This window comes from Plectropomus leopardus, chromosome 18, assembly GCF_008729295.1.
Source record: "Plectropomus leopardus isolate mb chromosome 18, YSFRI_Pleo_2.0, whole genome shotgun sequence".
In the NCBI taxonomy this organism is placed as follows: Eukaryota; Metazoa; Chordata; class Actinopteri; order Perciformes; family Serranidae; genus Plectropomus; species Plectropomus leopardus.
In genome coordinates this window covers 9,863,306-9,891,129 of record NC_056480.1, presented here as the reverse complement: position 1 = coordinate 9,891,129, position 27,824 = coordinate 9,863,306, and the positions used below count along the sequence as shown (strand labels likewise).

The 27,824-nt window shown below is 42.2% G+C and overlaps 1 protein-coding gene across 1 annotated transcript in view; it reads left to right on the top strand.

Annotated features, from left to right (window-relative positions):
• The window catches only part of efna3a (ephrin-A3a), an 86,688-nt gene that overhangs the window by 48,380 nt on the left and 10,484 nt on the right, over window positions 1–27,824 (top strand). The window contains exons 2-4 of the mRNA XM_042507169.1: window positions 24,310–24,611; window positions 24,865–24,930; window positions 26,450–26,527. Of these exons, the coding sequence (XP_042363103.1) occupies window positions 24,310–24,611; window positions 24,865–24,930; window positions 26,450–26,527 (446 nt within the window). The remainder of the gene's footprint in view (window positions 1–24,309; window positions 24,612–24,864; window positions 24,931–26,449; window positions 26,528–27,824) is intronic.

The following is a 27,824-nucleotide window of genomic DNA, read 5'->3' as shown; positions in this document are numbered from 1 at the left end:
ACTCGCAGACATTACTATTCAGTCTGTGCTCCCGCCGGCTGCCTGCACAACGGCTAAGCTTTTGCACTAAAGTTTTGGTTAAACCGTGAAGGCCAAAGCCCATTTCATAACACCCACATTTGTATTACATATTGATAAACACAATCTGTGTGTTACTTTCTGCCCCCAATCTGCTGGCCCTCCCTCCTCCCCGTCGCTCCCCGTTCACCTTGGCCTCCAACTTCAAAACAATGTTTTTTCTCCATTCAGCGGATCCGTTCCCTTTGTCACGACTTATTTATGCATTACACATCTTTTCTTAATAATCTCGCCTCTCATCTTTCAATTTTCCCTCCTTTGCCGCCCTCCGTCTCTGCATCCCTTTCTTCTGTCTCGCTTAAAGCGTTTCACCTCTCCACTATCTCCCGCCTGGGCACACTTCCCCCATCCGACTCAATTCTTATCTTCCCTTCTGTATTCCTTCATCTCTTCTTTTCCTATCCGTCCTCTCTATCTTTCTGCCCAGCCACCTCTCGCGTCCTCCCTCCCCATGCCCTCTATCCCCTCGCTCTCCGTCCCCCAGCTCAAATTAAACCCCGAGCCCGGCCCGACCACGTCTCCCGGCGAGGCCCAGCCTCACGGACCTGAGAAACAGACCTTGAAAAACAAGATAAAGTACATCAAAACTGCAATGGGTTCAGCGCTCCATGGGCAGTGTATATTTTTGGATACCATTTTTACACTCTCCCCGCCCTGCTCCACCCAGTCTGTCTGCGTTTCTCTCCCTCCGTCTGTTTTGCTCCGTCTCTCTTTCCCTTCCTTCTCAGACAGACATTGTCGCAGTCTTGACAGTGAGGCGAGTCTGCAGTGATTAACATTGATTAAAGTGGCTAACGAGTCTCCTTTTCATTCTGTTGGTGTGAGGCTCAGTGTGTGTGTGTGTGTGGTTGTGGTGTGTGAGAGTGTGCCTTTAATGTGTGTGTTTTTGTGTTCAGAACGTGTCCATAAAGCTGTCACTCATCTGGGCTGGGTGTGTGAGGGAAGAAAAGCCCAGCTGTGAGTGCTTAGCAGTTGAGGTGTCTGTGTGTTTAATGGGGTTGTACACAGGCAAATGCGTGTTTGTCTGTGTGTAGTTGTGTGATTGTGTGTATATGTAGTATACAGCGCACATGAAACACACTATTTCAGCTGCCTGTTTAGCAGAGACTCTCATCCTTTGTTTTGCTGCCACATGGACCATTTTACCCACAGATCGGCACAGCGAGGAATCAAACGCCCCACAGCTTAATTCAGCTTCCAAACAAGTGACCAATCAAACCTGTCGTTTCACCTCGAGAACACGTTGAGGGTGTCAAGGTGTTTCATCTTTTAAAAACTGGATGTATGCATGTGTGTGTGTGCACTTCTCAGATATATTTAAAATTTCTGTTTCATTCAGACGACATTGATGACAGAATAAAGACAGCTGTTGCTGGATAAGTTGTTGGCTGGGGCCGGGCAGTATGGCTGAAATCAATACTGAGATATTTAAAGCTGCTTCTATCAATATTTCACAGTAATAGTCGTTAAATTACTACGTATAATGTGAAAGGGTTCGCCCGTAGTGACAAACTCACGGAGAATTGTCACCTTTTTCTTCAGTTCCCCTGAGCTTTACAGAGAATTTTTTGTATCTTTGTTTTGGTTTTATGAACCGCAGCTCTAGTGTTTTGTTTAAGGGTGCTCTGATCAATTTATAACCGATCATTATTGGCCAATATTCATTCTAAATAGTTCAATCACTGGTCTCTATGAAGGCTGATACGAAGAGCTGATCAGATGATGCCGAACATGCAGGACAATTTCTCTGCACGCCACTGAAATGCGGATGTAATATTAAGACTGATCAGCAAATACGAGTGTGTGTGTGTGCGCGCGCACGCATGCGTGTGTGTTGGCCTCTGTCGCAAGTATGATTTAGTCTGTGTTTTTCATTAGATAATGATAAGATAAAATCTCATGTGAACTTAGACTCACATGATAAATTATTGGTTTTAGCTCGATTATATTGACTTCATGTTTAAAATAATCTGATGACCAAAGTATAGTATATACAGCAGGCTGTATTAGTTAAGCTCTAGGCACCTCCAGAGCCAAGCATAGGCTGCAATGATTTAAGCTATGTTTCTAAGAGACAGGGTGCTCATGTTGCCTGTCAGCAGCTGTCAATTCATGAAACTCTCTTATATCTAAATTGTAATACTTAATACACCATGTTGTTAAGGGTAATGACATAAATAGATAATCCTACACAAAAAGTCAATACTGCTTTGAGCAAACAATAATCACATTCACTGGTCTCCTGTGAGAATCTTCCCAGCAGCAAACAGAGGACCAAGTTAACTATTACGTGGTAAACATGGTGGAGCATTTAGCAGCTAAAGAAAGAGTCAGATATGTCCCTCAGGAGTTGGCAGTGACCACTTTTTACCAGGTGGCCAGAAACACAACTGTAAATGATCCCCAAAGCTGCTCTATATAACTGTTTGTTTTTATAAGTTGACAATATGTTATTATTATGTTCACAGCATTATGTAACGCTGCCCCCAAGTGGGCAAAAAATCAGGGAATCAGTTTAATGAATATTTTATCAAATATACAGCATGTAACAATATGCTAAATCCATTTAAAACCACAAATAAAATAAAAGTCAAGTTCAAGCAATACATTTTTAATATTCATTAAAATAAAAACTTCACTGACTAGTATTTTTAGTTTTTAATTACTGCCAGCACAATGAAACAAAAGCAAATCTGTAGAACAAAGAGATGATACAATAAAGGATTTGATTTTTTGCCCAGCCCTATTGTTGGCTGCATGAAAGCATACTAAATTGACTTTGGAAAAAAAAGCTGGTGTAGTCTTTGGAGGTTTAAACAAAAAGCATTTGCATGTACTATATGACCCAGGTGTGATTGAGCGTGTTGATTCAGTGCTGTATGGTACCTGAGCACAGTAGCTGGAGCTGGAGCCCTCCTGGCTGAGCCGGTGCAGGCTGAGTGAGCCTTTGAGGCGCACAGATTCACATCCGACATGGCTGCCTGAGCCATAAGAACAACTCCATGAATTATGAAAGGGCACAAGCCCATCGCTGGGCTGCTCCGAGAGGGGAGGAGATGGAGGGAGAGATAGCTACACATTGTAGATAGATAGAAAGATAGTGTAGAGTGAAGCAAAGTGGAAAGAATGAAGGAGAGGAAGATGCACTGGCACAATAAGAGAGGGAGATAAAGCGTGCATGTGTAGTGGAGTGAGAGGGTGTTTGTTTTGGAGTGAGGAAGGAAGCGTGTGTGTGCCTTTGTGTGAATCTTTGCCTGTCTGTGTATGTCAGGAGGATGCATCTAAAATCTAACCAGCTGCGTAACTATGCTATTGGATTTAGTTTCATCACTGGGTCCACAAAGGCAGCATTTTCACACAGACATAACATACACCACACAGGCTTTGTTCCAGCCTCTTCAAACAGTTTTCACTGCGGAGGTGTGACAGCACGCCAGGCGGGGATCTGCTGCCCACCATTTCCGAACCTCGGCGGAAAACAGAGGAGAGCCGGAGACGGGGGATTTTTTTTACACCAATTATCTAATGTGTGATCGCGGGGCCTGGCTGCCTGTCATGCGCAGCCTCTGGTTTATTCTGTCTTTTAATCTTTCTAGTAATCTTTTCGCCACTGCTGAGCCGGTGTCACAGCAGTGAACTCCAAGACAAGGCAATTCCATTAGGAGGTGGCATGAGGCGGCATTCATTAATGGCCCTGGCCAGATGCTGCGCCGCATATCGAACAGAGGCAGGGGGGTGTTTGAATTTGATTCGATTTCTCAGGATAATGTATTGTGCCTCATCACAAAGTTGTTCTAGAAAAGCGGGTTTTCTATATTCAGAAGGAGGTATTGTGGCGACTGAGAGAGCAGGTGGATTTCCTTGAGTATCATTGTGCGGCGTAACAACCCTCCTCCTATCCTTCGCCATCCTTCGCCATCCCTCATTGTGTTCTAAGTCCATCTCATCGCAGCCTGCTGAGTATTCAACTCTCTCAAACATCCACTCAAATCATCTCTCAATCGATCAGAAGTCAAGGCCGTGGCCATGGATTTAACACTGGGGGGCACCAAATTTGCCGGAAAACTAATTTTCTACTATATTATATTAATTTTAATAAGCAGAAGAGTATAAGAGTAATGAAAGCTGCTACTGTCTCATCAGGGTTTCCCACACATTCATTTATTGTTGGCGGCCTGCTTCGATCAAAAATTCTGCCGCCACAATGGATTTTATATATTTGGAGCTGGACCGTTCTTTAGGAGCGCTATTGGAATATATTGGAAGATTAAAATGAAATAAGATACGTTTGGTAACCAACCCTAACACCCTGCCGTCGCCAGCTATCGCCACACTGAGTCATGTTAAACATGCAGCACAACATAAATAAGTGACACTTAACAAAATTTTAGTAGAATACGCCCGTAAGCGTTTTTTTTATTTAACCCTTTGAAACTTAACTAAATTTGCTTAATTTCCTCCAAAAACTGAAGAAGGCAATGAGCAACTAAAGGATAAATCTTTCAAAAAAATTAAAACAAAATGAACTGAAAATTGGGGTGCCGGCAGCTCAGTGGATAGAGTGGGCGCCCCATGTACAGAGGCTGAGTCCTCGCTGCAGTGGTCGCCGGTTTGATTCCGACCTTAGCCCTTTGCTGCATGTCGTCCCCTCTCTCCCCCTTTCACATGTACGCCCTGTCCTATCAAATAAAGGCCAAAAAAAGCCCCAAAAATATCTTTAAAAAAAAGAATTGAACATTAACTCAAAAAAAAGAAAGAAAAGAAAAGTAAAAAAAATAAACAACGAAATAACCTGAAAAAACTCTTTAAAGAATAATAATTTCGTAACTGAATTTTAAATATGCAATCGTGATATGTAAAAGTATAGTTTTCTGGACACTTTTCTTCAATCTTTTTAAAAAATATTTTTGTAAGTCTACTAAATCTTGCAGGGTTTTTTTTTTTTAACCCCGTGGTGTCAAAGAAGAAATCAAACCAATTTAGCTAAGGTTAAAGGTTTAAATACTTGTGAAAGGTGTCTGAATGCACAAGAAAAATTATGTCTCTCCAGGTTTCAAAGGGATAATGAAAGTGTTGAAAGGTTGCTTGAAAAAGGCAAAAATGAACAAAAATTTTACATGAATGCATCAGGGGATGTGTCTCTTCTAATATATATTATAATTACTGCCTTGTCGGAAGTGTTTAAACAGAAAACAGGACAAACATTTCATCCTCCTGCGCCCAGTCCTCCCAGTCACCCTCTCTCCCTTCACTGTCTGCATGCATTACCAAACAGCAGCTGTGGTGTTAGAAATCGTCCCGCAGAAGTAAACACGCGATGAGAGATGCCTCGCCTCTGCAAGGATGTCTCACATCGAGCACTTTCAGAACGCTCCCTTCTTTATCTCGTCGGTTACATAAGTGCCTATATGTACCGGCAACCTTCACAATTCATAGCCTTGGGAGACGCAGAGTGATGGAAGGGAGAGGAAAGATGGAGCGGGAGGCGAAGAAAGTATGAAAGAAAGCACAGAGAAGTCGAGGGAGGGGAGGAAAGAACAATAGAAGAAGAGGAACTGCGCAGGTGACGCAGAGGAGATAGAGAGGAGCGAGAAAACGTGGGCTGCGGTCAGTCAATTATTCAGAGGAGGAAGGCCCGTCGTACCTTGGGAGCTGCTTTGAACATGGCTGCCTGGCATCACCTGCTAATGGGCCGCAGATTGACATGCTACCTGGCTCCCCCCCCCCCCTCCTCGACAGCTCTTTCTCTCGTCCTGTACGCGCTCTTATCAGTGCTCTCTGGTGGAACGTGTAAATAATTACTCCATGACCACTCTGCTGTGCAGGCTGGAGGGTTGTTTGCACAAAGAAAAGAGGATATATTTTAAAAGGGCGATGGGTTATTTTAAGAAAATGGGTGAATTATTTATGGAGGCCTGCTCGGAAGTGTTTGTGCATTTTCTGTGTGTTCAGGGGATATCGCGAGCTGGAAATGACGTAACGTTAAAGTGTTAAATGTTGTGTGTAAGTTGATTGTATCTTGCCTCACTCATCGGGGAGTGCGCTCATTTCGCTTTGACGTTTCTTTTATGGCTCTGAAAGTGCGTGTGTGTGTGTTTGGTGGTCTTTAGGGGGGCTGCGTACCTACATGAAACCCTGCAGTTGCCATGGCTTGGAGATAAAAGAGCAGATTATTCTACTTGGCACCCGTTAGGTTGGCGCTGCATGAATATCGTCCGGTCTAAATCTGACCCAGAACTACTTTCCTTCATCTTTCTTTCTTCTTCTCCACCTCTCCCCCTCTCCCTCTCTCCTGTCTTTGTTCTCCTTCCTCTCTTTCTCTCTGGCTGAGAGAGGGATATGTGTGCCAGCCCGGAGTAGAGGCTTAAAAACTGAGCTTTTTTTTTTTTTCAAAGTGAACACCCTACTGTGGATGACTTCCTGTGAGAGCAGCCGAGCCCCTCACACACTGAACTTCAAAGCGCGCACACCGCACTTTATAAAGATAATAGAAGTGGCTGGGTTGTCTCATAGCGCACGAGCATCTCGGTGGATTTGTGTCATATTTTAGTAATATATGTTGTGGGGTTTTTTTTGTGTTGGGTTTTACCTGCACGCTGCTTTACATGCTTAATTTATCAGTTTATTCTCATTTCATGAAGCTGATGTGTGTTTGTGAACCCTCGTAGTTTTTCTCTGGAAGGAGAAATCCGCCTTGTTTTAAGTGGATATCCAATCAGTGTTGATAGTAAATACATTCGACTGAAGCTATAAATCCATTAGTGCTGTATCAACAGAGAGTTTTCCTTCTTGCACGCACATTGTTACACTTCCTATGTGTACACAGACGTGTTGCATCTGAGCTCCTGTCGCTCAACACCCAAACACTCCCAAAACCCACCTGCACGTGGAGGTGGGTATGTCAAACACAGCTTTGTTTACAAAAAGTAAAGGCATTTGAAACAACATACTTCAATGTTTGACCAGAACACCAGAAAGAAAATGTCATAAATCTAATTAGGGCTCCCATTTGAAAGTGGGAAACTTGAATCATCTGTTGTTTTTTTTCTGTTCGGTGTACTTCAGCGGACGTTTGGATCCCCAGATTTTGCTGTGGAGTGAGCACTCTGACTTGTTTCCGATATTACTTGAATGCCGCTGTCACATTGAATGTCCCGTGGACCCCCGTTCAAACTTTAAAACTTTGTATGGAAAACAAAACAAATCGTCGAATATTTTTTTGAAACGCCAAATCCAACATCGACTGGCATAATTCTGAGTCGGGTACTGCCCTAAATCTAATAACACTATGGTGTTATCAACGACCGACATGTCTTATTGTTCTTTTATCACCACCACAGTGAAAAGCTAATACTTTGTTGACCAAAATACAGCTTTTGGTGACAAAAATTCTCCCTCAGTGATCATCTGCCCTCCGCCGGTTGTTTATTTATCGTCACGACCCTGAAGAAGTTCTCCAGTGAGTTTACAACCAGCCATTGCTAGCTAAAAGAATGGCCAAATGTTAAAATGCTCCACAAAATGTATTTCCCCAAAACAGCTTGTAGTTCTTCCGTGTACCACTGACGTCGCCGGTTTGCAGAAATGCAGCAGATTTTGAAGCAGCCGTCAGAGACGCAATAAAAAAATATGCTTCATGTCACACTATACCCCAGACTTGAATAGTAAATGTTGAAAAATGGCATAGTTTTCTTTGAAGTGTGTCCTCTGCTCTGTCGGGGGCCAGACAGTTGGAGATGAGCGAGATAAGTGCTTTGTTTTTGGACATGACCACGACGGGCTAGCGGGAGCCGCCTGGCACCCTCGCTGAGGGTGTGCACTGTGGAGAATCCGTCTTGATGGGAGCTTCTTTTATGTGCCACAGCCCCTCTGCTATCTCGCTTCCCGTCTCCCTGTCTGTCTGACTGTCTCTGAGGCCTGCACCCTTTACATTTAGGCAGCAGCGCAGGAGAGACAAAACAGAAATCAGTGTGTTCTCACAGGTAACATGTCCAGTCTGTGACAAAAACGGGGCTGCGTTTGGCTTTGAATGCCACAATGTGCCGACACCTCCGGTCAGAATCAATTCCAAGTGAAAAGATATTGATTGTCAGTGGTGATTGTACAGCTTCTGTGTCATTTCAGCTGCACCGAGAGCGTATTTTAGCAGTCATTACAAATGTGCGAGACGGAGCAGGCTGTGGCCGTGATTAAGGTTGTGTAGATTTTTTTTACACATTTTAAATATTCACTTTCTTCAACACTATTTTATTGTCTAATTTGCGCATGATTAATCGTTTCCAGAATTTAGACTTTAAACTGTTTGCTGTTCCATAATGCAGCACGCACCATATGGGCATGAGGTCCATTAACAGATGTTAAGCAGAATTGCAAACAAAAATATCCGTACAGAATGTTTCAAATATGGTGTCTTCTGTTTTGAAAGAAATTATACTAATATACTTGCTTTTTTTAATGATCAGTGCTTTGTTAGTGTGGTGGATTTCATTCTGGAAAAAACGAAAGTGCAGATCCCCACTAAGCAGTTGCTCAGGATGATCACAGCCACTACGGACAATTTTTGTAATTCCACGAGACACGCCATGGAGTGTTTCAGTAGAGTCTCACACACACCTTGTGTATTTCTGACGAAGCCGCAGCAAGTTGCTTTCTTAATCTGCACTGATCTGATCTATTTTTAACAGGAGCTGTGTAAGAAAAATAGATACAATTTAATTATGAGGATGAATGTATTGTTAATAACTAAAATACAGCCTTATATCTTTGATCCATGTCATTCATAACTGGACTTTTAACAGTATTAACCAGCACAATTAAAACAGACAAAAAGGAAATTATTTAAACACATATATTGCTTATTTACTTGCAGTAGAAGCACAAATATCAAGGGGAAAAAAAGGAGTCATTGGTCTTTTTCCTGTCTGCAAGTCTACAAAATCAGGCAGGCAAAAGCGTAGACTTCTAAAAACGCTCCTGGTGTAGTATGACGCTGTGTGGTGGATGGAGCAAAACCATCCTCGCAGCCTGTGGAACTGTCCCTGCAGGCTCCCTTACAGTCAAGATTTCAGCAAAGCTACCAACAGCAGGGACTAATCATCTTGCAATGTGCCTAACTTCAGTGGATCATAACACATTATTAATCTGCACATGATCCAGTTCAAAATGAGACCAAACTCTTCTATAAATGGCAGTTTCTGAGTCACAATGAAAGCCAAAATGTGGCCTGTTTGTTTGCTTTTAAGCTGTGCTGCCGGCGCTGCATTCAAGGACCCACAAAAATGTCCTTATTGAGAGAGGGGACACAAAATGATTAAAAAGGGACACACACTCACAAGATTAAAAAAAAAAGAGAGAAGTTTGTTGAACGACCCCAATTCCCCCGTTGCAACAGCCGATAAAGCTTGAAATCTTTAAATAAGAGAATTTCCAGAAAACTTGCGGCCCCAACCAAACGGATTAGAGGAGTGATGAGTCAGCAGTCAACGATCGTATAAAATGGACAGTAAACCAGTTTTTTTCAATGATAGTGAATCACTGTGATCCAGAGGGATCCTTGAGCATACAGTCGTAAATGTGCACACAAGAAATTAGGCTGATTGGACCAGTAGTTTGAGAGATTAGCTGCGGACAGACTGAAACACACACACACAACCAAACGCATGACCCTCTCATTGCTTACGCTTGGCAAAATTAAAAGGTTTTATTAAATAAAAGGCACTTATTTTGGAGAGAAAAAAAAAGAGACAAAAATATCACATTCATGCATGCCTCGCTAAAAAGGGTCATTTATCTATCCGGTGTGAATTTCTGTCCCCTGTGCGGTATTTCCCCATTAAAAAGCAGTTTTGATCATTTTCTTCCTCCTGTATCATTAACTGTGAATTCATGTCAGTCTTAGCTAGTCGCGTCTTTGTTTGGGATTTCATTGTCAGTGTTGATTTTAGATGCCTTCTCCTTCATAAACAGTCTAGAGCAGCGCCACATTCAGCGACCTGAGCACACATCAGATCCAATCTTGTTTTGGAGTATGAAGCTCCCTCACCTGAACACATAGAAAAACACACAGAAACATTTTCCACAGCGCTGGAACGGACCATTATCCATGTATGAATGTGGGACCTTTGCAAGAGAACAGGCTGAATGGAGGAGAGAGGAGAATGGCTTCTGCTTTTCATGATCCGGCAACGTTATTCTGGATAAACATGCACGGATGTAAGATGGTAAATGAGAAGTGAGCTGGTGGAGAAAGCAGATGTGAGCTATTGAGCCTTTAATAGTGAGATACGACTCGAGCCTCACCTTGAGAGAGGTGGACCCTTGTTATCACGGCTTGTCACAGGATATAATAACAGAGCGAACTCAGTGGGATGGATGGCTTTTCAAGGCTGTACAAGACCGTGACGTCACCCACTGAGACCTCTGTGAGAAGGAGAAAAAAAAATCACCATTTAATTCTCTTTTTGATAATTAAAATTTCAACATGACCAGACTTTTGGACCTTACAGACACTGTGGCAGATCTGTTTTAGCCACTCAAATTCCCAGTTGCATTAAATGAAGCCGTAGTCATTAAAATATGGAGTTTAATTGCTGGATTTGAGTGCTCACTAAAGTGTAAGCCGCGCTGCTGCCAGTCTGAGTCGCCACACCAATGCAAAGCCCAAAGCACGGGGGCCAACTACAGCCAGAAAACATTCCCAAGTGGTCCTTGGAAACATTTCACTGTAATAAAAGTGGAAAAAACACGCCTAGTGGCCTCTATTACATATGCAAAGAGTCTAGTTGGAGGAGAGCCACGGTTTAATATTCAACTGTGTCATCCATATTTCTGTTTGATATTTAAACTTCCTCTGTGGATGTCTAGAAAGTAAAGAGCAGCTTAAGCCACATAGATTAATCAATGGAATTTATGCCGGCTCATATTTCCACTGAATGAGCTGGCAGCAACCCATAATGCTTTTCAAGTGATTTAATCAGAGGTTGGCGCTGTGGCGTTGATGTTATTATGTTGATCATGATCAGTTTTGTTTCCATCACTGCAACAATTCAAATAAGGACACCCACTGAGCCAACTAGCAAACACAAAGTGCCCTTTGTGTTGGGCCAGTGTCTCCCAGCCCTTTTTGACTCACGACAAACGGAGTAAAGTCGACCCGCGAACACGTTTAAAAAGCTGCACATTTAAACACATTCAACCCATCTTCTCATACTGTTGTGTTTTAATTAATTTGAAAGACTTCAAGATGTAGAACAGTCTGGTATTTCACAAGAAAATGCTGAAAGTTGTGTGAACGTGCATGAAAGTGTGTATGAATGTAACATGTAGTGTAAAAGTAAATTAAGTGGTCGGATGACTGAAAAAAGGTTCTTTACAGGTGCAAGTCAATTTACCAGTCATTTAATTTTTTTAAAATTAGATTGGATAGATTGGAAGAAATGACATTTTGCATAATTTTAAAGCTAATTTGGGGATTAAATGTGTAATTATTGTTATCTTAAACAGCTATATTGTGCTATTGTTTTTGCTGTTTTGCTGTTTGTTGTGGTCGGAGAGTCTGGTGTGGAGGATTTATCTCCTCGTACCACAAAATTTTCATTAAATTTTCACTTAATAGTAGAAATAATTACTTGGTAAATGAAGTATTAGGATTTGCTGTTGTTTACCTTTTTGTATCATTTTAAACTGAATCTTTTTTGTGTCTCCTTAAGCTCTCCTGGTACAGCAGGTGCTTTATATACAGGGGCTATATCGGTGCCACAGTGGCTGCAGGTTCAATTCCACCTCTTTGCTGCATGTCATCCCCTCTCTCGCTCTCCCTCTTTCATACTGAAGCTGTCCTCCTGTTATTAATGAAGACCAAAAATAATCTTAAAAAAAGAAAATTTATATATTTGGGTTTTGGACTTCTGGTCGGAAAGAGCAAGCAATTTAAAAGCACTCCCATGGACTGTGAGAAATTGTGATGCAGATTTTTCGCTTTTTTATGTTTTATCGACAAAAGGATGCATTCATAAATTTAAAAAAGGATAGATGAAGCCCTCGTATCAGACGTTTTGGATCTGAGTTGCTATCATGTTCATCATATTGTGACTCCTCCGGAAACTGAGGTTTGGGACCCTTGTGTGTATTTGTGGTTTATGTTGTTCTACTGACTCATCTCTGCGTCATCGCCTCCACCAGCCTGGACTATAAATCCTGGAGTGCTGCCAGAAAATTGTGTGTTCCTTAATATGTGACACAGCGCGCCCCTCTTATGGGTGCATTTGCCTCAGTTAAGTTGGCTAATACTTTACATTTCTGAACGGGTCCCTCGAGCTCCTTCCCACCCACTTTACTAAAGGCACGCCCGGAGCGAGGCTGGGGGAGACGGAGACACCAAGCAGCTCAACAGCGAGGCAGAATAGTGAGCAGATAGTCCGCCTTTTATTAACTCAAAGATCCATTTCTCAGCGCCTGTGTCGGCAAGAATCGGCCCCGCGAGCTGCCGGATGCTGTTCTTCAGCTGAGGCTGCACTCTGTGACCTCCCACCGAGAGGGGAAAGCAAGCAAAGAGATCCTGCTTATAGGAGATCAATAAAATATCACTTTAAAGCTGAAATCCATAACTTTCTGCATGTTCAAACTACAGCAGCAATTAAGCATTTTACTGCTGCGCTTATGAAGTTGTTTTACCTCCTTGTTGTTTGCGTGCAGTGCAAATGTCACGACCAGGCGACATCAACGCAAATGTATTAATTACCGCAGTGATTAATTCATTGGAAAGCGTTGGCATTTCAGTGTTTCTCAGCCGCAGAGGAGAGAGAGTGTGTCCCAGCAGAGGAGCACACTGTGGATATCAGTTGACTTTTAACTTTATGGTCCAGTCTGTAGGATTTAGGGGGATATACTGACAGAAATAGAATATAATATAAGTCTGTTTTCTTCCGTGTATAATTACCTGAAAAAACAGGCAGGCAGAATGAGTGTTTAACACTGACTCTAGATAGGGCAATTTGCTTTTTTAACTTCGGCCGCTGTAAAAGCCCCATCACAATGAGCAGCAAAAAGATTTTTAACTCGAAACTACTTTATTTAGCATTTTAACAGTTTAAATCACCTGGTCTATTTGTTTTGGAGAGGAGACCTCTGTGGATAATTCAGCTCCTAGTAAAATAAAACATGAATGTCTGGATCTGAAAAATCAGCCCGCCACAATTAAAACATCTGCTGCCACAAATAGATTTTCTGTTTTCGCAGCTGAATCGTTCATTAGGAGTGCAGCCGAAAGATATATATCCTTGGGTTATTCGTCACAGCACACTCTCAGAGTGTAGGGCGCACTCTGGGCACAGATGGAGCAGCACAACGTCATGCGCATTGAAAGTGAACCTGCTCGATCTTAGAGAGTGTATACATTTGCAACAGCTGCTCCTCTCATCCATCAGTCTACTGTGATCAGCTCTGACAGATCAATTATCCACCCCCGAGTCACAAACTGCTGCTGAGGAAAAAAGACCTCCGCCTGCGCTGCATTCACGAAGCCACAAAAACCTCAGAATGTGAGCTACTGCGAAATGTACGCTCTGATTGAGTGGGAATTATTGTAAACATGAAGCTGTTTTTTTTTTTTGTTTTGGTGTTTTTACCGGTTTAAATCACCGGGGCTCTTTGTTTTGAGGAAGAAGAGACCTTTGCTCAAAATTTCACTGCCGTTAAAAACCTCCTGAACAATGAGCACTGAACAAATTGTAAATGGGAAGTTTCAGCGAGTTGCAATCTGCAATCGTCACCCCTAGATTTCACTACATCCCCCTAAATCTTACACACTGCTCCTTTAGTGTGATCGCCATGAAAATATAATTGCCGTTAAAGTGTCCTTGAGCAACACTTGTAATTTCTTCAGTAGAACTATTTGCTGTAGGTGATGTAGCTGTACAGGAAAGCCCCCAGGTGTGCGTGTCTGCAAATGTTGAAAATGTTCTTGCAAAGCTTCCCTGAATTAGATAAAGGCCAGGAAAGAAATGTGGTAGAGCTTCTCGAATGAGGAAAGCAAAAGGTGGAAGGCCGCAGAATAAGCCGTGGGGAGGTTTATACAGGAATGGGTAAATATGAAAAGGTAATGTTCCTCAATTTCTCCGAGGCCCGAGTGGACAGAGGTTGTGGAGGAAACTGGCGGATCGCTCCCGGTGGTCTAATAGTAATAGAAGAGAGTTGCAGCGTCTGCCTCTTCCCACTGACTGGCTCAGCACTTGTTTCTTCCTCAATCCTCCATTTTGGATCGAAACATTGTAAACCGGGCCGTTAATTGCGGCGTTAACTCAATCAGTGACAAGTCACAGGAGATATTGTGTTTGTGAGCGTGTGTGTGCGTCCCCATGCATGTCTGATGGGTGTCTGTGTCCTTTGTGCGCATGTGTGCGTGCACAAGTAATGAGTTTTGGTGCTGAGGTACGGAGAAAAACAGCAGAGCCCAGCTTGTCCCTGCCAGGGGACTCGATCGGAGGAGTCTTGTCGGCGGTAAACAGACGATTGGCGAATGGCATTTAAGGCACGCCATTTCGCGCATCGGTAGTTTATCCTCCTGATGAGGCTGATGTTGATTACCCCAGAGAGTGTGTTTTTAAGGTCATCAATGATGATGCCACGCGGCTGACCTCATCTTTACTGAGAGAAGCTTCTACAAGTCTGAAACAACACAGATAGACAGTGATGTTGGAGAGGAACACAGCAAGTAGAAGATTTTACATAATTGCTTTAATAAAAAGTTTAATTGACTAATTTTTCACAGCAGTAATGACAAACAATGCAGACACCAAAAAACACCTTGTACTGTTAATTAGACAGAGATGACTTAGTGTTGGTGTCTGTGCACCAACAAGAGAATTTATCCAAAAGTCGATTCTGTAAATTGACTCATACTGACTCCAAAATGCAATTTTTCACACTGAAAATGTTCATAATTGTTTTGTATCATGATTCAAGAAGAGTTGGGATGTTGCGTAAACATAAATAAATGCCATGATTTGCAAATCCTTTAATATAAATCATCAGTTAAATTCAGTAAAGGCAAGATATTTAATGTTAGAACTGATAAACTTTAATCTGTTTTTGTAAATATACGCTCATTCGGAAGTTAATGTCTGCAACATGTACCAAAAAAGTTGTGACAGGGGCATGTTTACCATCGTGTTACATCACCTTTTCTTTTGACAACACTCAGGTAGTGTTTTTGAGCTGACAACACTAAAGTCTTTTTCCCACTCCACAAAAAAAAAACCACTAACATCTGGGTTTATTTAATAGGAAAGGTTACAATCAGCATTTACTCAGCCTGGTGGATGCGCTAATTTTAGCCCCTTTTGCAGGTGCCATTGAGCGCAATGTAATGATGCGCCGCCACAAAATACCATCTGTCTCCATCCAAGCAGTCCCAGAACATCGCACCACATTTAGTCGGCACAAAGTTTGAGAGAGAGACAGAATAAAAAAGAAGCAACTGTCATCACATTGTCACTGGCCTCCATGCTGCTTTATACTGTTTACTAACTTGTTTCGGGCACGTCTGTGATATAGAACTTGATAAACTAAATTAGTAAAAAAAAATGGCATACTCTTCTGCTGTCTGCCGTATGGTTTTATTATGCTGGCAATGGAAAATGATTTAATCGCCTACTTTTAGAGGCTTTTCTTGGGTTTAAAAAAAACAGCATACACTCACTTAATTTAGTGGAAAAGGGGTATAATTGTTACCTTTGAAAGTAAAATTATTTCTCAAGATTCACAAGCGGCCCCTGAAATCTTCGAGATTTAAAGTCTGTGTGGAAGAACGAGCTAAATCCCCTTTAAACACTAAGAAATTAGTTTCTTCATACAAGAACCATCCTGAAGCTGGCACCTCACACAAATAAATACATTTCAGTTAGCGTGTTTAACACGTCTTTCCTGTCGTTCCATTTTATTGCACATGATTTTTGTAGATTGAAATGTTATGATTTTTTTTTATCTGTGGGGTTTTATTGGATTGATAACAATGTCTGGTCTGAATTTCATGTGGATAGCTGCAGTGGAAATGTTATATGAAAAAAGTAGACACGCTCAATTATTTCCTCCCACCGTATGTTGAAAAGGATTTGCAAATCATTGACTTATGTTTTTATCAGTTTTGTTGGGGATTGTTGAGGCCTGAAATGCCTGATTTCATTTTCTAAAAAATTGCAATGGTTATAGGCATTTTTTTTTTTTTACAGTGAAATTTCAGGGGCAAATGAAAAAAGCAGAAATAGTTGCAATGATGCCTTGGCTTTGGAGCATTTAGTGTTTCCTACAGAATTAGAATTAATCTATTTGCGATTGTGATGGTTCTTACACAGCAGAAGTCTAATAAAAGGAGATAAAAAGGAGAAAGAGAATAGGGAAAAGGAGGGCTGAGCGAATGAGATTTTACCTGTTTCAAATGTCAAATTTGCAATAAAGTTGCTGTGACTGCAGTAAAATTGCAGTGCTGCGTAGTATTTAATTTACGTTAATTGTTACAATTGTAACATGGAAATTTCCTGGATGGACTGTTTTATGTGATTTTAAATGTTCAAGCACATAAAGCAAGTTTGAGGAGAAATCTTTGATATATTTGCGAGAAAACCTAAAACCTGGTTGAGCAAAGTAAGGTTTTAAAAAGCTGTAAGCATGGGAAGTAAAAGCACTTTGCTTTATAAGAGTCATTTGGCTTTCTTAGGACATTTTCTTTTTCCAGTGTGCAAATGTGATCTCCTTCTATAAAAGTGAGCCTGTAACAGTTGCTGAAATGTGCATTTGCAGAAGAAAATACGGGTGTCGTTTTATTCTTTACAGCACCTATCAGCGTTAATACCTATGAAGAGTTGAAACCCACAAGTGTGTTTTTTTTGTCTCCACAGTCAGACGCTATTACTGTCTTTTCCACAGCAAGGTTGGACTGTGTTTGTCAAAAGCAACAACTTGTCTCTTCCAGCTGTTTTTAATGGATTTTTGAAAACAGTTGGAGCCTCTGGCAGTAATGTAGGGCGAACCTGCAGCAGAACAAACAGCACTAACTTCAGACTGTGAAGAATACCTCGGTGGGTTTAGACTTTTCATATCCATTCATGTCAGTGGAAAAAAAACAAACACAATTGTGCTAGTATTATTTTCCTTGAAAGTCAGCGTGCTTCTGCTTTGATGCTATCGGGCAAAATTATTATACTGAGAAATGACAGAGGACGTGGATTTGTTTTAGTTTTAAAGCTCGGTGATGCAGAAATGATTGACGTGTGAAAAGTGAAGGAAATATTTCCTAATAATGCTTCACTTTTGCTGTGATTCTTTATGGTGTTTTATTTTGGACTCCGGGAGTTATAGATCTTCTGTGGCTGTAGGAGATGCTCTGTTTCTGTCCACTGTATGTTTTTAAGCGTCTTTAGCTGCAGCGCTACCTCACCATTGTTATTTATTGATACCGGCAGTATTCTCCGAAGACTCTTTTTAGCGCAGATGTGAAAGGTGCAGTGGTGCTATCTTTGTCTTCCTCGCTTGTTCTCCTCCTCCTCCTCCTCTCTGCCTCTCTCTCTCTCTCCCCTGCTATCTGCCTCCCCTGGCAGTCTTCACCAGCTTGTGCAGCCTTTACTAACTAGCTGCGCACTCCCACTCATAGGAAAATGATGATGAGACAGCAAAACCGGCACAGAGACAATGCACAGCGGTAAAAGGAGGGAGAGTCGGAGAGAGGGAGCGAGCTGCAGGAAAAGAGAGACAACAAGAGAATGAGAGCCATCAGTCTTTTTTATGCGCTTTTACCACATATATGTTCATCCCCGGGGAGCACTATGTCTCTGTCTGGGCCTCGGCCTCCCTTCCTGCGCCCTTTTCTCTTTGTTGTCATCATTCAGTGCATTTTTTCCTTCCTCACCCGTCCCTCCCTTCTCCCTCCCTCCGACTTAAGTTATTAAATCTCCTCTCACCCCCTTCTTCTGTTTCTCCTCTCCTCCCTTCATTCCTCTCTGCCCCGCAACCTTTCTGTCTTGTGCCACTAAGTGGACTGCTTATATAACAGCGTACACCTAGAGGGACTCCTCTCACCCAGCCAGCCTGTTCTTCTCACTCCACCCTTTTAGTTTTTTTCCCCCCTCTCTCTCTCTCTCTCTCTCTATCTCTCTTTTCTGCACCACCTTCTGCACTTCTTCCACAGTCATTTTTCCTTCTCCTCTTCCTTTCTTCTCCGGCTTCTTCTGTCGCTGAGTTGCTGACTTTACGATCAGAACAAATGTTCCTCCTGCTGTGTAGCTGTGAAGGCTAACAGCAAACAGCAGAGTAACAGGGCTGAACCTACGGATGAATAACTGACCAGGTGCAGGGGCCCAAAGTGTTACGGGCCCCTCTGGCCGTCATCTGCAAAATGTCACTCAAATTAATGTAAGATGTCTGAGCAGGACGATACTCAAAGTGAACACAAAGGAGATGCAAAAAGAGAAAATGTTAAAAAAATGGCACAAAATGATCTCAGAGAGACACAAAACCACAAAAAATGCATATTAAGGGATGCAAAACAACAAAAAAAATTTATGTATGTCTCTGTGTCAGAGAGATGGTGGGGTATATCTGTGCTCAGGGCCACTGTCTCATAATTGGTCCATGGCTGAAATATTAAGTTGAACAGCAGAAAATAAATAAACAATTAAAAAATAAATAAATAATTAAACAAACGACAAATACAAAAAAAAAAAAATTGTAATTTGTAAAGCAAAAAAAAAAAAAAAAAGTCCCCAAAGTGCTGCGTACATGTGAGGATTTACTTCTTTATTAAATCGTATATCTTTACGAATCTTATATAATTACGAAATTAATTTATTTGAGTTTTGGACTGTGGAGGACAGTAAACTTGTGCGTCGTATTAAATGTGAAGATCCGCTGACAGAGCAGCAGTTTTTACGGATGAGAACATGTTTTGCATACCATTCTTCGTACGCAAGCGCCCTCTAGTGGTACATGGAGTAACATCTAAAATATTTTTTTAAAAATTCAATAAATTAATTTAAATATATATAATGTAATCAAAATACTACACATTCAAAGATTATACTTAAATTATGAGATTACTGAAAGAATAAGTTTCGCCTTTCCATATTTCTGTTCCAATACGTAGTCATGTTTGTGAACGCAGCACACATATATTCAGGATTAGTAACAAGCTAAACTGCAATAGTAGGCGGAGGTAAATGAATGTTTTAAAAACACTCCATCTGTGGCTCCTAACGGGAACTATTAGGAAGAGGAGAATATTTGGAGCAGCCCTGTTGAAGCTGAAGTGAACGGCAATCAACTGAGCGCAACTGCTAATGGCTACTTAAGCAGCGGCAGTGAAGTCTCCACAGCACCTGATGATGTGTGGAACAATTTAAGTGCCAATTCTAGTGCCACCTCTTTGTGCAGCGTCGCCGTGACCGACGTCAGTCAACAATAAATAATCTGATTAGAAACGTGAAGTGTCTGTAGCTTGAAGGGATAGTTTGGATCTGTTTTAGTGGGCTGGTATGAGGTACTTAAACATAGACAGAATATTACATACAGTCGATGTCAGTCAGCACGCCGCCTGTTTGGAAAGGCAAGCTGGAGTCCGACGTGTAAGCTGAGTAATCTGCTGCTGTGGATGGGGTCGGCCACAAAGTGTATTTTAGCCACCTAAAAAATGAGAGAATTTTCACTGCTTTACCTTTCCATTAGTTCGGACAGGGAAGATGTTACCGGCTTTAGTTTTCCATCTGTGCTCTCATCGAATCCACCAGACTTCACCGTCAAAAACATTTCAGCTCGCTGAATACGGGAGCTGCTGCTCTACCACTGCTTTGATGGGACAGTTAACCTGCGTTCAGTTCAGTTATTATTTGTCCCAGAGGGCAATTTGTGTTGCAGCAAGTGTAAAAACACAATAAAAACACATAAAGCAAAAACAATATGTCACTGAAACATACAACAGTTGACATTAATCTGTACACAAGGTGACTTGCACCTATGCACAATCAAGTGTCCACCATAACTCCATAGGGCCTATAATAATACAGTATAGGCTCTAAAAATGACAACATCTCCTAATAACATAGTACACATCACCATCAGCATGTCATGACAGTCACGATAATGCAGGACCGGTACTGTATGGCCGATGCTGCAGCGTAGCACACAGGTACAATATGTTACTGTCACTCTCACATTAATATTGTCCTTAACATCAAAACATCAATAACAATATGTATAGCTGCTGTCACCCAATCATCATCATCATCATCACCATCAATACTATGTACTTGGAGTATTGTGTGACTTTGGTGAATCAATAACAAACAAGCTAACTGATTAAGGCAGCAGTATACCAGCGTCCAAGTCAGACTCCAGCCGGTCGGTCGGTTTGCCGACTGACATCTTCCGTATGTAATATACTGTCCTTGTATAAATGCTGAATACAACCTCACTTCGAAAAATCTGAAGTATCTCTTTATCGGCCTATGCTACTGTATTTTAACATCGCCCACAGTGGTGGGAGTTGAAGAGCCTATATTTGAGTTTTGAGAACCACTGGACCAAAAGATCAATAGATTAGATTAAAAAATGATTGATAATGAATCGCTGAAGCCCTACTCAAGCTCCATGGATGCACCGAAACACTTATTATTGCACATTTTAGTAGCTACTCGTTATTTTTCTGTCTCTCCAGCCAGTAAACCATAAAACAATATGTAAAAATGCATCGCTGATGAGTGAGCTGCATTTGCTGTACTGTCTCAGCAGCACCCCGCAGCGTTTTATCCATAAATACTATTGAGTGCTCACACACACACACACACACACACACACACACACACTTCCTCCTGCTCTTGCTTCCTTGCATTCAGCTCCCCTCACACTCCGCCGTCCTCTCACCTATTTCTCAATGACTGCATCACTCTCCGACTTTTTACACGCCACTCGCATCCCGGATTCTCCTCCTGGCATGTTTTCATATTCAACACACTCCTCTTTCTCCCACTTTCATCTTCAGTCTATCTGCTTACCATTCTCTCTATCCCACCACCCATTGTACCGCTTTATCTATCTCTGCCCCCCCATCTCAAACTTCCTCCCCTCCTCCTCCACCGATCCCCCCTCTCTAAATATAGTCCCTTTGAAGCATAGCTGGTGTTGTCTCTTCCCGCAACACTGCAAGACAAAAGTCTGTCATCTCACATCTGAGCAGCGGGGATAGAAAGCACAGATAAGATTGATGGCCCAAAAAGAACACTGGTTAAGAGAATTGATATTCATCTGCCTCAGCATGTGTGTAAAGGAAGAGGAGAGGAGGAGGAGGAGGAGGAGGAGAAGTGGATCCAGAAAAAAAGGGAGAAAGATGGCTAGACAGAGAGAGAGAAAGGAAGAGAGGTGTTGTGACATTTCTGATCCACATTTTGTAATTGAATAATCATCTCTCTGGAGGCCTGACCTAGTAACGTATGCACGTGTGTGTGTGTGTGTGTGTGTGTGTGTGTGTGTGTGTGTGTGTGTGTGTGTGTGTGTGTGTGTGTGTGTGTGTGTGTGTGTGTAGGCACAATGTATATGCAGTGATGGTTGTGTGTTGCTCCTTTGTGTAACAGAAAATGTGCAAGAAAAAGGGGGGAGAGAGAGAAATGAGTGCAGAGGAGAAAGACAGAGAGGAAGGTTTGCTCTTTAAACACACACACACACACACAGCACCATACCTCCACCTAGTGGTGCAAATGAGTCATTACAGCAGTAGATGGTGAAGTTACACGTCTCGCTGCAGCCACGGACAATTCCCATCTCATCAGCTCACCTGCAGGAGCCCTTCTAATGACTTCTACTTTGTCTAATTACAGATTGTGTAATTTACATAATAAGTATACTTAGTATTATAAACAGTGAAGATCACAGCGTGGCGGCTGAATGCAAAATCACATCATCGTGTCAGTTGTTGAGTGAGGAGTCTTGAATCAGCTAAAGCAGAGAAACTCAACTTGTTTTGCTTGAAAGACACTTTTGCAAAATAAGGAGGCCAGGGGCCAATCTCAGCAGTTTTGTAAATGTTCTTTACATTTTAGGACATTTCTAGGTTTTTAGGACATTTCTAGGACATTTCTAGGATTTTAGAACATCTCTCTGATTTTAGGACATTTCTAGGTTTTTAGGACATTTCTAGGATTTTAGGACATAGGGGCTAAGCTAGGACCTCTTTCGTGGGTCCGGGGGATCCTTTGCTGGCACTTTTTTTGATAAACAAGCTCTGTTTCGTTGCTGATTTATGCACTCTGGCACCTTATGTGCACTAAAAGTACAAAACAATTCCCAGTGTGAATCACTATATTGCGAAATAGAAAATGGTTGGGGGAGATTTGGCCTGTGGGCTGTAAGTGAAGTATCATTAAAGGGTTTCATCATTATGTACGTCTCACAGGCACACACACACACACACACACACACACACACACACACACACACACACACACACACAACCTTAGCGTGGCCTTCCTTACCTGCTAACATCCTGCTCGTCCATCAGCAGCAGTTGCCAGGGGAGAAGGGCCATCATATGTACCGTGTGCGGGTCGGTTCCCCTGCGGCCAGAGCATACATCGCCACTGACAGGATCTCCTTCCGCCTCAGTGACCCGGCCTGTAGCTGGCTCAGGGGGAAAGACAGGAGTGCAGATTATCATTCTGAGCACCGTCCTCAGCACTCGCCACGAGGCGTTTAGGGAGGGATGTGTGTTTTTATATGCAGAGGTTGGGGAGAAAGGTGTAATAGTTTTCCTCTCTTGAAGAGAAATGGGTGTTAATGTGCGCTGAGGGACAGCTCTGCAGCTCTCTGGCCTCTTTGTGTTGCTTTTACGTTGAGTGTTTGCTGCTTTTCTGTCTTATGTTATTATATATTTAATGTTTTGGGGTTTGACTGTTTGAAGATATCACCTCGAGCTCTTTTTGGGCTTTAATTGAGAGTTCAAAGGTATAGTTCAGCATTTGCAGGGGGCTTCTCTTTAGGGTTGAATAATTAATTGAAATATTACCAAAATTACAGTATGGCCAAGTGCAATATCCAAATGGCAGGAGTTGCAATTTTTGATAAAAATGAAATGTGTCACAACATACCATTAGAAATGAAGAACTGTGGTGCTAGAGAGAAACCCCAGCTGAAAAGCTGATGCTTGTTTGTTACAAACCCGAGCAAAAATCACATCATCATCATTTTTATATATTTTTTGTCAGTGAATATGAAATGCAAAAATTAGCCTTCCCGTTAAAATCACAATTGATAGTAAATACAAAATAATTGTAACATGTTTCTTTTTCTTTTCTTTTTTGTGCACATATCCTGGCAGTCAGGAAATATTTAGCTGATCTTTGCATAAAAACTGCAAACTGGTCCAAACAGCTAGGCTGACCCTGTCAAAAAAATCACATTGATTTATCTATACATATCGATTCTGAATATATGAAACTGTGTCAATACTAATTTTCTGCAGTATCAGTTCACTGCTGCTTGGTTAATTGATTAGTTTTTGGCTTTTAAATTGATGGCCAACTAATTTGGACTTTGGTAAATTGAAAAGAAGAAAAATCTTCTTGGGCTTTTGGAAACAATGATCAGCATTTTTTTTTTTTTACCCTTTTTTCACCATCTGACAATTCATAGACGAAACATCAGGAATATAATCAACAGATTTATAAAAAATGAAAATAATAGTCATTTGCAGCCCTAACCGGCAGCAGCTGCACTTTTCTCGCTTATTGTGAATGTCTGCTGCTGTTATTCTGCAATGGTAAATGGAAAAGGGCTTAGAAATATTATAATAATTTTGTAAAATAATTTTAAATATGTAATTACGGTCATTATAAAATATAATTTCCCTAGCTTTTTGCTTTTCCTTGACATTTCCACTTAGCTTTTCTAAAATAATCTTCGAAATGCACTAATTTCTTGCAATTTGCGTGACATTTATTATCAAGTTGCTCATTGCCTTTTTTCCCATGGTTTTAAAAGAAATCACACCAATTTGTCTGGGTTCAAAGGTTTATAAAAAAATACTTCTGCATCTGAAAGCAGCACAAGAAAGTGATGTCAGTTTCAAAAGGTTATTTAATATAAGTCCTCTGGCTAGAATACTTATCCACATTTCTGTCTGTCGTTTCTGTCTTATTCCACTTCTCTCTCCTCCGTCTTCTATCGCTCCTCCTCTATCTGTCTGTATTTTTCATCCAGGCTTCGGAGGGAGGGATTCACGGTGCAGGTCAGCGTCAATGACTACCTGGACATCTACTGCCCGCACTACAACACCAGCCAGCGTGGGACGTTAGAGCGCACCGTGGCCGAGCAGTACATCCTCTACATGGTCAGCTACCGCGGCTACCGCACCTGCGACCCCCAGCTGGGCTTCAAGCGCTGGGAGTGCAACCGGCCCCACGCGCCTCACGCTCCCATCAAGTTCTCTGAGAAGTTCCAGCGTTACAGCGCCTTCTCGCTGGGCTACGAGTTCAACGTGGGCCAGGAGTACTACTACATCTGTGAGTCAGGCCGGTAAACGGTGGTTTATTGTGATGGATGGAAAAAGCCTGAGAGTGCTGAACATCCAATATTGTAAAATCTCCTCTTCAGCGGCTGTCACCCACATGTATTGATGGCGTGTGGGTGCTAATAGATTCTGGAAGTTCAGCCGAGGACAGACGGTTGCTCAGAGCTGCAGTGTGTGCTGTTGAAGGAGGTGCAGCCTGCAGAGGGCACAAGGTTGACATGCTGTGTGTGTCTGCTCTCTTATAGCCACGCCCACCCACCACCACGGCCACAGCTGCCTGAGACTGAGGGTCTACGTCTGCTGCTCCACCGGTGAGACCCGTCTCGCCTCGTCCTCCCCCCCCCCCAATCATTTCATAACCTCTCTTTCTGTGTCACTTCATCTTCACTTTCCTATCTCTTTGTATCTCCCAAACACACAGAGAGACAAAGAGTCAGAGAGAAACAGACAGAAAAACTAAGATCTGACAGTCTTGTCTCAGAGAGAGGCTTCTCTGCCGCACGCTGTCTTGGCGACGTTTTGATGATGGCGTCTTTTCCCTCGAAGCGGCGCTTTGAGAGTGATGGCTTAATGTTATTCTCTGTCTCAGTGCTATTACAGTAATGCTCTATCTCTCTCTGTGAATGACACGCTCTCGTGAAGCCGCACAAAAGATGTAAAAAAAAAAAAGTGATTCAGCTGCGAGATTCAGCTCTCTCTGTCACTCCCCATCCCTCTCTTGACCATCTCTTCCTCCCTCCCTCTCCCCCACCGTCTATCTCTTCTTCACTCTCTCTCTGGCTCTCTGATGCCTGCTGCCCTGTGTTGTGTGTGTGTTATTTTTACCCTGGTAGCCTGCTCTCTCCCCTGCAGGCCTTTGATCAGGCAGCCCTGTGCTGAAAGCCTCCCTCTCTCCTCTAACCTTGTCAGCACTAATACATCCCACACTCAGGCCAGTGTCAGGCCCTGTGTACACATCACCTTAACACCCAACCCCCCCATCCCGGTGTCACGGTTAATCTATTGATGTGTCTACCACGCCTCTGTTTGCTTCTGTGTGTGTGTCGCTGTATGCATTGGAGGTGTAGGAGTTTGTGCACATGGTAGTTTGTCGGCCGTAAATCTTTTTAACGTGCGTATGAATGGCTGTGTGCGCGTTGGTGCATTTAGTCGGTTTACAATCCACAACCTTTACTCAGCAAGGTCGTTTTAACAGCTTGCTATCAAAAAGCTGTTGATTTCAGCTGCCTGCGGCCCGTTTTCCTTCTCCTCCGCGTGTCTCCCACCTTGACCGCTCACAAGACTTTGAGATAAGAAAGAGAATATTCATGACATATGCTTTACATCTGCGTGGAGCTGAAGCTTGATTGCTACCAGCTTCTGTGTAAATTCTCTCTTTGAATCCACCAAACTATGCATCAGAATTACATTTCTCACACAAAGACACACATTTAGTTAAAAAAAAAAAAAAGGCAGAAAATACACAAAGAACCCACACATCATTCATTCACGGATAATTTGGCAATGCAGAGTGAATGTAATTCTATGTCTAGACGGTGAGTAAATGTAAAAATGGTTTCTGTCCACCAGTTCCAAATACTTTTAATCTTCAGATGGAAGTCTGGATTCTCAGTCCAGGATTTCTCTGTGACAGGGGCACCAACTGCTCCTGCTCTGTGCTATATCGGTATACAATTTAGTGGTGCCTAAAATGCACATTTTACCCGGTCTTGTCATTTTAATGAGGTGTTTTCTCTCCCCCGTCTCTCCTCCCTCTCTCCACTGTCATTTCTCTCCTCTGCTTTTTACTTCTTTCTGTCTTTCTGTGTATGTGTGTGGTGTGTTTCTCAGTTTCCCAGGCAGATGATGACTCCAGTCAGACCTCTCCCGACTACACAGTCAGGCCAAACATCAAAATACACAACATTGGTGAGTGACTCTGAGTTGCTGAAAATGAACAGCAGCCAATTGCCAGATGCTGGTCAATATTTGGCTGTGGCTGCAGAGCTCGATGTGTGTCCCAATCACTGTGGCAAGGAACCAACCATTTGTTAGTTTTTTCCATTCTATGGTTGGCAAAAGAAAATCCACAGGCCATGACTGGTTGATGAGTAAAGCCTGTATTTTCTGCTTTTGAAAATTGGGCAACATGGGTAAGACAAAGAACAATGCAACTTAAGTGATTCAGCAGTGCTGACATACACTGACATGCTCACGTACATACGGGCATCTGTGTGAGAACACAAATACGTATGCAAACAAATGAACCCACTAAGCCCAACAGTAGACCCATGACATCTATTACCTAACACTGAAGGGTAATTCCCATTTATTATAACTTGGCAGTGTTATAGACCACCTTTTACTGAGACCAAAACCCCTTTCCCACTGGACGAGGAGCACACCAACGTCTGGCTTTTGTATCTAATACCCCTTTTCCACCAAAATTAGTGCATGCGCACACATTTTTGGCAGGACTGCAGCATGCAAGGCCAGCACTATAAACAGGACACTCTGTGAGTGAGTGAGTGAGTGATGAAGTTTGCACCTTGGTCATTGTGACCCCTTTTGTGTGACGCTGCTGTTTCCCCATTGGCCGTTGATCTTTCAAAATAAATAGGTGCGGACATGATGGACACGCTGATCCACATTCCCATAAAAAACACAAAAGATCCCCCTCCATTCAAAAAAATACTAAGTGGCTGAAATCAATTTAACCATCTTTATTCAATGGTTCTTTTTGTGCAGGCAATTTCGTGGTATCCCCACAGTTGCGGTCTTGACCGGTCTCAAATTAAAACTCCAAAGTCCTCTTTGTCTCAGACCGAGACAAGGCAGCGTTAAAATGTGGTTCTGTTGCTGAAATGAAACCGAGAAAAAAGTGGTCAGGAGGCTGATCTCAAGTACTACAACGCTGCAATTTAGGTCTTGTTTTTGTTGTTTTGGCCATCATTTCTATTGGTTTTGATACCATAATAATCACCAAAGTAACATGGAATCATTGAGGAGGTATTGGCACAGATACTGAACTTATTTTGCAATTTAAAGTAGTCTTTGGTCGCACATGGGAAAAGTAGCGTTCAGAGTTTTTTTTTTTGCTAGGATGCTCAGGAAGTGTAACAGGACATATTGGTTTAACGTTTAAGCAAAGGTCACTCAGCATCTCATTTGCTGGCATCTGTCTGAAACATGGAGTCAAACATGAATATGAACCACAAGCTTCATT